The sequence below is a fragment of the Muscardinus avellanarius genome (assembly GCF_963383645.1).
Source record: "Muscardinus avellanarius genome assembly, chromosome: 5".
Taxonomy (NCBI): Eukaryota; Metazoa; Chordata; class Mammalia; order Rodentia; family Gliridae; genus Muscardinus; species Muscardinus avellanarius.
The window spans coordinates 122,366,139-122,378,083 of record NC_137790.1 but is presented as its reverse complement, the minus strand read 5'-3'; the positions used below and the strand labels follow the sequence as shown (position 1 = coordinate 122,378,083).

General features: G+C 53.2%; 1 protein-coding gene across 1 annotated transcript in view; it reads left to right on the top strand.

The window, feature by feature from the left end:
- Nucleotides 1-3,119: 3,119 nt before the first annotated feature.
- RARRES1 (retinoic acid receptor responder 1) overlaps nt 3,120-11,945 on the top strand; it is a gene marked incomplete at both ends in the record, with an annotated part of 32,296 nt that continues 23,470 nt past the window's right edge. The window contains 3 exon segments of the mRNA XM_080696592.1: nt 3,120-3,446; nt 3,558-3,866; nt 3,868-3,996. Of these exon segments, the coding sequence (XP_080552718.1) occupies nt 3,120-3,446; nt 3,558-3,866; nt 3,868-3,996 (765 nt within the window).

The following is an 11,945-nucleotide window of genomic DNA, read 5'->3' as shown; positions in this document are numbered from 1 at the left end:
TAGTGAAATTTAAAACTCACCTCTTGAGCCAACCTGGTGGTGTCTGAAGCGCTGGGGAGCCACAGGCAGCTGTGGATGCAGGATGCCTTCAGCAGGAACATCCAGGATCTTGCTAGGTGCCTTATCTGCTTGGTTCTCTAAGCTTCCAAACATATTCTTGTTGGTTCCTCCTAAAATGCATCATGTGAAGTCTTCCCTTGGCTACAGGAGTGAGACCACCGTCTTTTATTTTATTTTATTTTATTTCAGGTTTGGGGATGGAACCCAGGGGCATTTGACCTCCAAGCTATACACTCTGCCCTATTTTTATTCTTTATTTTGAAACAGGGTCTCACTAAGTTGCTGAGGGCCTCACTAAGTAGCTGAGGCTGTGTGCGAACTGCGATCCTCCGGTCTCAGCCTCCCGAATGCTGGGATTACAAGTGTGTGCCACCACACCCGGCCACCCTGTCTTTTAGAAAGAGCCTGATCTCCAGTTCTGCATGCCCAAAACACTCGGTCCCACTGATTGCACGGGCAAGGCCCCTCCTCAACCTCGTGGGTTCAGGAAATACTACTGAGCTCTCCCAGTACAGCCAGGTCTTCTGGACTCCGGGCCTCTGCCTAGCAGCCTTTGGTCCTCTGGAGACAGAGTGGGACTGGTGCTGGAGCCCAAAGCCTTGGCACCATCTCCAGGGCCTCCCGGAGCCAGCCTGAGCCTCTGAGGTTCCAGGCACCATATATAGGGTGCTGTGAATTTTCCCATGATCCACAAGCACCTCACAGGAGAGACCAAGAGGCTGAGCACTCTGGGAAAGCATCTGGTGCATCAGGCCCTCTGTGCTTGCTGCCAGTGGCTGCGGGCTTTCCTACAGGGGAGCAGAGCACTGGAACATGCAGGTTTGCAGGGCCCAACCTAAGCAAAGGCCACGACCTCCCCAGAGCGCGGGATAGGCCGGCACAGGTGAGCTGTACTTCGTCACCACCATCCCAAGCAGCTCACTAGGGTTAAGGCCGGCTATCCGTGTCCTTCCACAAAACCCACGGGCCTTCACCTCGATCAAGGAACAGAATCTTAAAAGAAATACCGAGTCACATTTTCATAATTACTCACAGCTCTAATGAGATATTACATTAATGAGGCTAAAAGTGATAAGATTTTCCTGAATGGCCCAGCAGATTTTAGTCTCCCATCCCTGTCTGTGAAATGAAATCCATAGGCAACTACCTTCTTGTCCAAGATTATATCTATTTTGATTTAATCAAGATGGCTACAATGATAATAATAATTACAGCAATCACACACCACCCATTGCGTGTGCCGGGCCCTGTGCTGGCGCTTTCCACACCTGTGGACAGCAGCACACCTGACTCTCAGGCAACTCAGGGAGGTGGCAGGTGCCGCCACGGTGTGGACAGCTGAGGCCCATCTCAGGAGCTCAGCAGAGCAGGCGGCATGGGGAGGCCAGGCTCCTGGGCTCCGGGCTGCAGTACTATCTGCAAATGATAATATAAAAGATTCCGGTCCAAATGGTCCCCATCCCTCCACTCCCCTCTCCAGATTTTGAAACAGGGTCTCACTAAGTTGCAGAGGGGCTCACTAAGTAGCTTAGGCTGGCCATGAACCCGCAATCCTCCTGTCTCAGTCTCCCAAGTACCAAGATTACAAGGGTGTGCCACCATGCCCGGCTACCATCAGTGTTTCTAACTTGTTTATACAGAGACATTCTGTGAAGCTTCAGCCACTAGAGAGGAGGCACCGGGCAGGGTCACACATGTATAAACAGTAGGCGTTTTCATCTCTTCTGATAAGTGACATCATATTTGCTTTCCAGGCCTCCGGTGGGTGCTTAACAGTAGTGAGTCCAGCAGCAAGGAAAGAAGGGGAAAAAGCATTAACTGATTGTGCTTAGGCCTTTGCAAAATATCCCATCCCCAAGGACTCCCCACCTTGGCTTTTGGTGGTACTGAGGGTTGAACCCTGGGGCATTCTCCCTCAAGGTACACCCCCAGCCCTTTTTTAAATTGTTCTGCTTTGAGACAGGGTCTCCGTAGGTTGCTGCGAGTCTCACAAAGGTGCTAAGGCTGTTCTTGAACCTGTAATCCTCTTGGCTCAACCTCCCAAGTACTAGGATAACAGGCATGGCCCACCACACCCAGCTTCTGGCCCAGATCCTGCTGCTGATGGCCAGCACTCACCTTGGACCTTGAATACAAAGGCCACACTCCCAGGATACAGGAGCATCTCAGGATGCAGGAGGCCTGCAAAAGGCTGGACCCCCACAACCTCAGGACCCACCAACAGCGACCAGAGACTGCCTCCCCCACATCTGTTAGGCGAGAAATGTCTCTCTCCTGCTGTCTGTTTCTGCTGTTTTTGTTCTGTGCAGTTAAACATAACCCTGATTTACAGAATAGACCTCTGCAGTTTAGGCTGGGAAAGGCAGATACTCTTCCACGAAGGGGCTCAGTCCTGGCCAACAAGATGGAAGGGAAGCTCTAGTGGGCAGAAGGATGTGAGAAAGAAGCTCTGGAAGATATTTTTATTCCCTAATTTTAAAAAAAAGCAACAGGTGCACATATAATGCCCTTCTGCCTCCCTGCTGCCTGCTATCCCTTGCTTCAACTTGGAGACGTGATGTCTGGAGCTGTGGCAGCCATGCGACAATCACAAAGCCACACGCTCATGGACCAAAAGCCTGAGGACCTGAGGACAGCTGTGCAAAAAGCTGGAAAGAGCCTGGGCCCTTCCAAAAATCAGAGTCACCAAACCATCCCTGACTCCAGACCTCCAGGCAGCCCAGGCTGCCAACCAGGTTTCCTTATCTGCAGCTGAAAGCAGCTAAAAGGAGCACCCATTAGGGATGGAGCGCCGACTCAAGGAATCAAATAAAAGCTGGGGCGGCAGGTTCTTTAGAACCCCCCCCCATCGCCGGGCGTGGTGGTGCACGCCTGTAAACCCCGCGCTTGGGAGGCAGAGACAGGAGGATCGCACGGGTTCAAAGCCAGCCGTGGGCTGGCTTAGGAGACCCTGTTTCCAAATAAAAATGTAAAAATAGGTCTGGGAGTGTAGCCCGGAGGTAGAAGGGCTTCCAGGATCCCCAGTCTCCTTGGGAGAGGAGCCCCCAGGGTTATGGGAGATGGTCACATGTGCTGGTCCGCCTACAAGCTGCACAATAGCAGAGGAGTCCCAGGACCCCTGCATTCGGGAGCGGGACAGTGTTGCTAGGAGTCCAGGTCCAGTTCGAGTCCGCCCTGCCATTCTTGAAATGAGGTCACCGGCTGCGAGGCGCACCTCTGGTCACAGGTGTCAGCGCAGCCAGGGCCTGGGGCTGGGCTCTAAGCGCCCCCTTCCCCAAATCACTTCCCTGCCCTTGCTCAGGCCCCAGGAGCCCCCGCTACCACCTCTGCACCTGCGGCTCGCTCCCCTCACCAGCTCCAACGAGGGGCCCCCAGGTGCTGGGAAGGTGGGAACCATCGACCTTGCGGGGTACCTGTTTGCCCCCCGCCCTGGCCTTTCCCTCTGCTCTGTGGTTTAGCCACTGGGGCTAACTCTTCTCTGCGCCTGATGTCAACAGAAACCACAGCCCCAGTCCTTGGAGAACCGCAGCGGGGTCGGCGCGGAGGCCGAGCCTTGCCTAATCCCCGCGGCGCCGGGCCCGGGGGGCAGCTCCCCACGCCCTCGGCGCCTTGGAGGCGCCCGGCGCCCCGCGGCGGGGTCGGGGCTGCGCGCGGGCGGGGTGCGGGGCGGGGGCCGGCGCGCCCTTATTTCCCGGCGCGGAGGCGCGGCTCCCCGAGGTCCGCGGCAGGCTCATGGCGCGCCCCGTGCGGCCGGCCCGCGCGCTCTGGGCGCTGCTGGCGCTGCTGGCCCTGGGGAGCCCCGCGCCCGCCGGGGGCCGGGGGCGGCCGGGGACGCTGCAGCAGGCGGCGCGGGCGGCGCTGCACTTCCTCAACTTCCGCGCAGCCTCGCCCAGCGCGCTGCGGGTGCTGGCGGCCGTGCGGGAGGGCCGCGCGCGGGTGAGTGCACGGGGCGCCCCGCCCGGCTCCCGGCGCGCACCCCGGGGAGCTGGGGGGCCTGAGGGACAGCCCCGGACCACCCGACCTTTTACCCGGCACCCGGACTCGGTCGCCCAGGGCGCGCTCGCTGGGGGGCGCAGGGAGACTGGCTCCCGGCGGAGGCTGGGGTCTGGTTTGCATCCTCGGGAGCGCGATCCCCCCCCCCCCGCCCCCGGGGTCTGGTTATTTGTGGGCTTTGGGAGGAGCTGGCTGAGAGCCACGCGGGCTGGGCAGGAACCTTCTGGGGTTGGTGTTGCTGAATCTTGGGGAGCGGGCGAACCGGGCTCCGCTTTCTGTAGGAACTGAAAAAGTGGGAGCTTTATGGCTCATCCGAGGCGCCGGCTGTAGGTATAGGTCTCTGCGCCTGACGTCTCATGACTTTTCTTTCTTTCTTTCTTTCTTTTTTTTTTTTTTTTTTTTGCGGGTCTGGGGATGAAACCCAGAGGCATTTGACCTCCGAGCTACACCCCTTGCCCAATTTTTTTTTTTTCAGGTCTGGGGATGGAACCCAGGGGCATTCTTCCTCCGAGTTACACCCCCTGCCCTATTTTTTATTCTTTATTTTGAAACTGGGTCTCACTGAGTTGCAGAGGGCCCCCACTAGTAGCTGAGGCTGTCCGCAAACCAAGATGCTCAGGTCTCAGCCTCCCAAATGCTGGGATTACAAGCGTGCGTCACCACGTCTGGCTCATGACTTTTTTTTTTTTTTTTTTTTTTTTTTTTTTTGGTGGTACTGAGGATGGAATCCAGGAGTCTTCTACCTCCAGGCTACACTCCCAGACCTATTTTATATTTTATTTGGAAACAGGGTCTCTTAAGCCAGCTGAGGCTGGCTTCGAACCTGCGCGATCCTCCTGTCTCAGCCTCCCAAATGCTGGGATTACCAGCGTGCGCCAATATGCCCGGCGGCTCATGACTTTTTATCTAACAGATTATTACAAAAGTTGCAAAACTACACTGTCCCAAGAGCCAAGTGGCTCCTTCTAGCAACACCCAATATTTCCCAAAGCAAACTCTAATGTTCCACGAAGCCTGCAGACACACAGAGCCAGGGAATCTAGAGTATAGGATTCAGGCAGGTGGCGTTTAAAGAGAAGCGGCGGGTCTTCCTTGAAGATTGTGGTGGGCTTGGGATCAGGAGGGCAGGAAAGGCCTTTTGGAAGCTCAGCGTGGTTCTTCAAAGACTATTCCAGCACCTACTGTGGCTAGATTTATTGGATGATTGAATCAAACTTCCCAGGAGGAGGCAGTCTGTCTGGGGGTGGGGGTGGGGGCTCCCATTTTACTAGTCCAGCAGAGACCTGGGGGTGGCAGGCAGAGCCCAAGAACTTTCCATCAGGGTGGGAATGTAGCCGCCCCCAAGACAAGCCCTGAGAGTCATCTTCCCAGGTATCAGTGGGTGAGTCCATGCAGAAAACCAGGCTTGGATTTCTACATAGAGAACACCAGTGTTCTTTCCTTCTTTCCTTCTTTTTACTTTTTCTTTCCATCTTGTGTGTGTGTGTGTGTGTGTGTGTGTGTGTGTGTGTGTGTTACTGGGAATTGAACCCAGAGGCATTCTACTTCTGAGCTGTACCCCCAGACCAATTTTATTTCTTATTTGGAAACAGGGTCTCACTGGGTTGCTAAGGAGCTCACTAACTTGCTGAGACTGTCCTTGAACCTGTGATCTTCCTGTCTCAGCCTCCCAAGTACTGGGATTACGAGTGTGCACCACCACACCCAGCTCAGAATACCAATTTTCAGCGCTGGGCGTGGTGGTGCACGCTTGTAATCCCAGTGCTTGGGAGGCTGAGACAGGAGGATCATGCAGGTTCGAAGCCAGCCATGCTGGCTTAAGAGATCCTGTTTCCAAATAAAAATATATTTTAAAAAAATAGGTCTGGGAGTGTAGCCCGGATATAGAAGGGCTTCCAGGAACCCCAGTACCACCAAAAAAAAAAAAAAAAGTACCAGTTTTCAAACTTCAGGAGCTATTTTTTCTTATTCCTAAGACTATTTTTAAAAATTTAAAAATTTTTTATGCATTTAGTCACTCCCTGGGGGAAAAGTAAAATACTTGGTTTCTTTTCCACAAAATTATTAAAGGAACCTGAGTGATTTAAGTAAAAACTCATTCCCTTTCTCTTCCACAAAAAGCTATGTTGTGTTACTGCTTTTCATCTGTAATGCAGTGCTCTTCAATTTTAAAGATCCTCTCATAGAAAGAAAAAAGGGGTGGGGGAGAAAAGAATAGGAAATCCATGAATGAGCAGCAGCAGGCAGGTGTGCAGAGGAGAAGGTGTGCGTGTAGACTCGATCGGGTAACTTCTCATCACCACCGGGCTGCCTTACATTCCCTCCCGGGTCTGGTTATGGGAGCCAGGTAAGGAGACACCAAGACTCTGGGGTGCTGTCAGGAGCCGGGATCCCAGCCCTGCCGGGGCTCCATCGAGGGAAGGTCATGGAAGTCATCTCTGGCTGTGTCCCCATTTGTAATGGGAATAATTTATGTTCTGCCAAGAATGCCAGTGATGGTGGTCATGTGAGCCGGCCCGGGCACCAGCTGTGAGGAGGGAAAGCAGGAGTTGCCGCCGTCCGTTCGCATGCGGGCATCCGTTCACCCCCCGCTCGTTCCCAAGGCCTTCCTCTGTGCCAGGCACTAGGCTGGGCCTGGTGCAGAGCTGGGGCCGCGAGGGGCAGCCTCTGAGAGCCTCTCAGGTCGGAAGCGCTGCAGGCCTGAGTGAGGGGCACAGACATGTCCGGCGCCTTCGGGGGTCTCTGCCTCAACCACAGTGCAGTCACAGCTTAGCAATAAGGGAAATTAAATGGGAGACCCCACAACTCGGATGCGCACTTTATCCGTTCTGTGCGCTGGTGGCGTGAAAGGTCAGTGTCTTTCACAGGACTGATCCCTGGGCAGACGGCTGGCTGACTGGCTGGGAGAATGTGAATTGTGGGGACCCCTCCCCATTTCCCGGGGTCATCTCATTCCTTTGCAAGATGAGCGTCTGGGACTAAGAGATCTTCAAACTCGGGCCTTCTTGTGGGTTACAGAATCAACTTAGTATGGGCCGTTTGTTTTGTTTTGGGTGCAGGGGAAAGGCTAGATAGACTGCCACAGAGCTACACCCAGCCCTGCATTATTGTTTTTTAATGAAACCGTTGGGAATAAAATCCCTGAGCCAGTGTTGCAGTCAGTGGTGTCTCCGAATGTATTTCAAACATGAATCAGGTCATGATGAGGAGCCATGACTTGCTCTGGGCCACAGCTAAAAAAAAAACGTTGCCAATGCCCTTCAACCAAACGCTTTTAAGACCCACTGCCCACTGCTTCCTGCTCTGAAGTTCTTGGGTCTGAGCCTTCTTAGCCAGGCCAGAGCCCTCATTTTAGAGACACCGTGGCCCTCTAGTGGTGGAGTGTGGTAATAGCTGCGTAGTACATGCAAGGGGTTAAGAAGTGTGTGCGCCCAAGCTGATCTTCCCCTTACTGGGAGAGGTCACAGGCTTGACCCCCCCAGCCCCTGCCCTACCCTGCCCTTCCTGACACCCCGCCCCGGCCCCAGCTGGAGTGGTGGCCGACCTGGATGCTGTCGGTAGTTCTTAGGTCACCCGGAGTGGCCTGATCCCCGCTCCCAGCCACAGGGACGCCCCTCTCTCTGAGACTGGTCACCCAGCAAGTCCCAGGAGCCACCATAGCATTCAGAGCTCCAGACACATTCAGAGACTGGCAGAAAAGTTGCTGTGCACGTTTTTCATGAGAAAATCAATCCATTTGGGAATGAGCTGTGTTTAGGACTGGTCACTCGGGGTGAAGGCCCCCCGGCCAGTCCAGGACCATGGTTAGAACATAATGGATTGACCCAAGTGTGGTGTGTGTCTGTGTGTGCAGGCACATGCGATGGCCATACCTTACTAGTTTCCGTTTCAGTTAAAATTGCTAAGTATAAATTCATTATCTATATTTTGATGTCAGCCCCCTTTGCAGTTATTCTAACAAGACCCCGCCCCCATGGAATCATTGCCATTTCTACTTTGGTTTATTTACAGTGGAGTGAGAACTTGCCAAGTGTTCTGTACAGCCCTGTACTTTTTATTTTTCTTCTTTTATTTTTGTGAGTGTGTGTGTGTGTGTGTGTGTGTGTGTGTGTGTGTGTGTGTGTTACTGGGAATGAAATCCAGGGGCATTCTACCTCCGAGCCACACCCCCAGCCCTATTTTATTATTTTATTTCTAAACAAGTACTCACTAAGTTGCAGGGGGCCTCACTAAATAGCTGAGGTTGGCCTTGAACCTGCAATCTTCCTCTCTTAGCCTCCCAAGTACTGGGATGACAAAGATGTGCCACCATGCCCAGCTTACTTTTTCTTTTTTTCTTTTTCTTCCCCAGTCATGACTCACTTATATCCAATAAAATAGCAAAAGTTTAGGGACTTGCCCTTCCCAATTCTTTCTTTCTCTTTCTTTCTTTCTTTCTTTCTTTCTTTCTTTCTTTCCTTTCTTTCTTCCTTCCTTCCTTTCTTTGTACTGGGGGTGTAACCTAGGGGCTTTCTACCTTTGGGCTATACTCCCAGACCTATTTTATACTTTATTTGGAAACAGGGTCTCACTAAGTTGCTGAGAGCCTCACTAAGTAGGTGAGGCTGGCTTCGAACCTGTGCGATCCTCCTGACTCAACCTCCCAAGCACTGGGATTACAAGCGTGGGCCACCACGCCCAGCCTCCCTCCCCAATTCTAAAACATTTAAATTGGGTTTTATAGATGTGAACACCTTTGCACCTACTCCCCAGTGTACATAACATTTAATTAAGTAATCAGGTTGCAAGGTCTGACGTGAGCAGGTCAGGGGCAGATAGCTGTCCTGGGCTAAGCACCGGCCATGGGCGCAGGCTGAGAGGATGGCCGTGCACTTCCAGGGCCGGCTGCCTTGGGTGTGAGGGCAGGGGATGCTCGTTGGCCCTGAGCCACACAGAGTAAGGACGGCACCCACTCCCTAAGCAAGGCTTTATCACTTCTCAGCCTAAGCCTCCTTAATACAACATGATTCATCGAATCCCTGTTCTTCTTGAAGTGTTTTCTCCATTACTGTCAGTAATTCATAGGTAGCCAAATGCACTGTTGCAGGCCTGTGGTCTCTCTACTTGGGGGGCTGAGACAGGAGGTTTGCAGGTTCAAGGCCAGCCTCGGCTACTTAGCAAGATGCTGTTCCAAAGTAAAAAATAAAAAGGACTGGGAATACAGATGAAAGGTAAAATACCTCTAGGTTCAATTCTCAGTACAAATAATAACAACAACAATAATAATATTTTAGAGGTGATCATTCAGGAGAATAGGAAAGCAATACATTATGCAGGCTATATATATAGAAATTTATATATAATATATAATATATATATAATTTATGGAAGTAAATTAGAGAACTGAAACGGCTGCACTGCATATGCAGGGGAAAGACAAGCTACAGTGCGTGAAGTGAGCGGTGTTTCACGTAGGGGAAGCTCTGAAGAGCTCCGGGAGCAGCGGGGCCCACAGGGCACGGTCCTCAGCGCCTGCCAGCCGCCCTGCTGGCTGAGTGGAGCACAGAGGCTTCAGCCACACCCCTAGTCCTATTTTTTTTTTTACTTTGAAACAGGGTCTTGCAAGGTTGATGAGCTACTTGCTGAGGCTGTCGTTGAACCTGAGATCCCTCGTCTCAGTCTCCCAAGTACTGAAATTACAAGTGTATGCCACCACATCCAGCTCGAAACTGTTTTAAATCATACACTCATTTTTCTTAACCAGTGCAAGATATTCCCGTCATCACAGGACCTCAGTTGTGGTTGTTGGTAGAGGGGCTAGGGATGGTTTAGCACTAGCAGTCTGGCGTGGCAAGGCCTCCACCCTGACACACACACACACACACACACACACACACACACACACACGCTTACGGTGTTGTTGAGCTATGACTCCCCTTGGAATTGCACTCATACATATGCAGCCAAGACACTTAACTGCCTCAGTCAAAGACTATGTTGTTGGTTTTTTTGTGGTACTGGGGATGGAACCCAGGGGTCTTCTACCTCTGGGCTACACTCCCAGATCTATTTTATATTTTTATTTGGAAATAGGGTCTCACTGAGGTGCTGAGAGCCTCACTAAGTAGCTGAGGCTGGCTTCGAACCCACACGATCCTCCTGTCTCAGCCTCCCAAGTGCATGGATTACAAGCGTGGGCCACCACGCCCGGCTCATAGACTGCTCGGGCGAGCCAGCCCTGCAGTGTTTGGGGACAGGAACCATAACAGATGTCTGCTCTGGGTTATGTGTTATGATTGCTGAGGGGCCTCTAGCCAGCAAAGTCAAGCTACAAAGAGTTTCTTGGGCCCTAGTTGTAAAAAAGATGTACGTGAATCCATGTTGTTTCAAGGGCACATAAGCACATGAAGGACCATGAGTGATTCTCTGTCTGCATCAGTCTCTGTCCCTGCTCTAACGCACTAGACAAGCCCTGTGGACGAAAGCAACAGCCAGCATTCACCCGCAGACCTGGAGGTCAGAAGCCCGAAATGGGTCTCCTTGCTAAACCCAGGCTCCAGGCGCCTCTTGGCTTCAGGAGGCTCTGGGGACATGGTTCCCTTACCTTATCCAAGGGCCAGCTGCCCTCCGTGGCTCTTCAAAGCCAGCAGTGTGGCCTCTAGCTCTCCACTGCCTTACAAGGGCCCTGTGTGACGACCTCAGGCAAATGGAGCTCATCAGGTTGACCTGGCCGCTTCCGATCATCGCTTGATCCCAAGGCAGCATCCCTGAGCAGTGTACGACCTGGGCGTGAGAACAGCGATGTCACTAGGGCATCTTGCATCCCTCCACACCTGGGCGGGGCCGTGCTGCCACCCGCGCTGCCCTTGGGCATGGCTGCTCTCCCTCCTTCCCCAGCCCTGGCGGGCCCTGCGGGAAGTCTGCCTGCCCTTTGTCCTTGCTTTTGGACAATTACTTTATTTCTACTCTGCAGGCGAGTTTGCCTCCCAGGTCAGGTGCAAGCTTCTGCAGGGTATCCATCTCCTCCACTGCGTCATGGTCCCCGCGAGAGACAACTTTTAAACATTTATTAAATGGAATACATGTAGCTGGAAGGATGCTGCCGCCCCTGGCGCATCTAGATAGGAGGGCTGGCCAGGCCCAGCCCAGCAGGAGAGGGCGGCCCTCAGGCCACCTCCCTCTGACAAGTGGCATCTTCACAACTACTCGGGCTACTTCCTCTGCCCTCCTCTGGTGGAGCACTTAGACCCAGGCGTGGCAAGCAGAGGTTGACACTCTGCTTCTCTCTGGCCTGAGGAAGCAGCTTCCCCGGCAAAGACGCCCTCAGGCTCCCCAGGAGTGACATCAACTGTATCTGCTGCATCTGGCCCTGCCTGAAAGAAGGAAGCTGCAGGCGGAGGCTGTCAGGTGTCATGCAGTCGCCCGATGGTCCCTGTCCAGAGCGTGAGAACGGCACAGCAGTTTTTTACCCGCAAATGAGTTGTTTATCTCCAGCTGAGCCTGACTCATCAATGTAACCTTATAAAACGAAGAAGTTCGCTTTTACTGGAATAGCGTGACATTTATGTTTTCTTACCGTAGGCTGTAGGGGACATTTAGAGCCGAGTGTGTCCTGGCGTGTGGAGAGGCTGGGACTGCTTGTGTGCTTTGCACAGAGATGGCTCTCGCCCTCACCCCCTCCGCCTGAAAACATGACGTTATCACAGCTAGCCCCAAGACTACAGGGGGGCTAGGGCCCAGCAGAGAAGGGGTCCTTCTCTCAAACACAGGGCTTCGTCCTCCCGAGCCGAGCTTCCGCAGCCATGTCTTTGGAGACCCTGGTCGGGGGTACTTCATGGCACCTGCCACAGCCCCAGTGTGGTTCCCAGCCAGCAGCCAGCAGCCAGCAGCCAGCAGCCAGCAGCCAGCTCTCG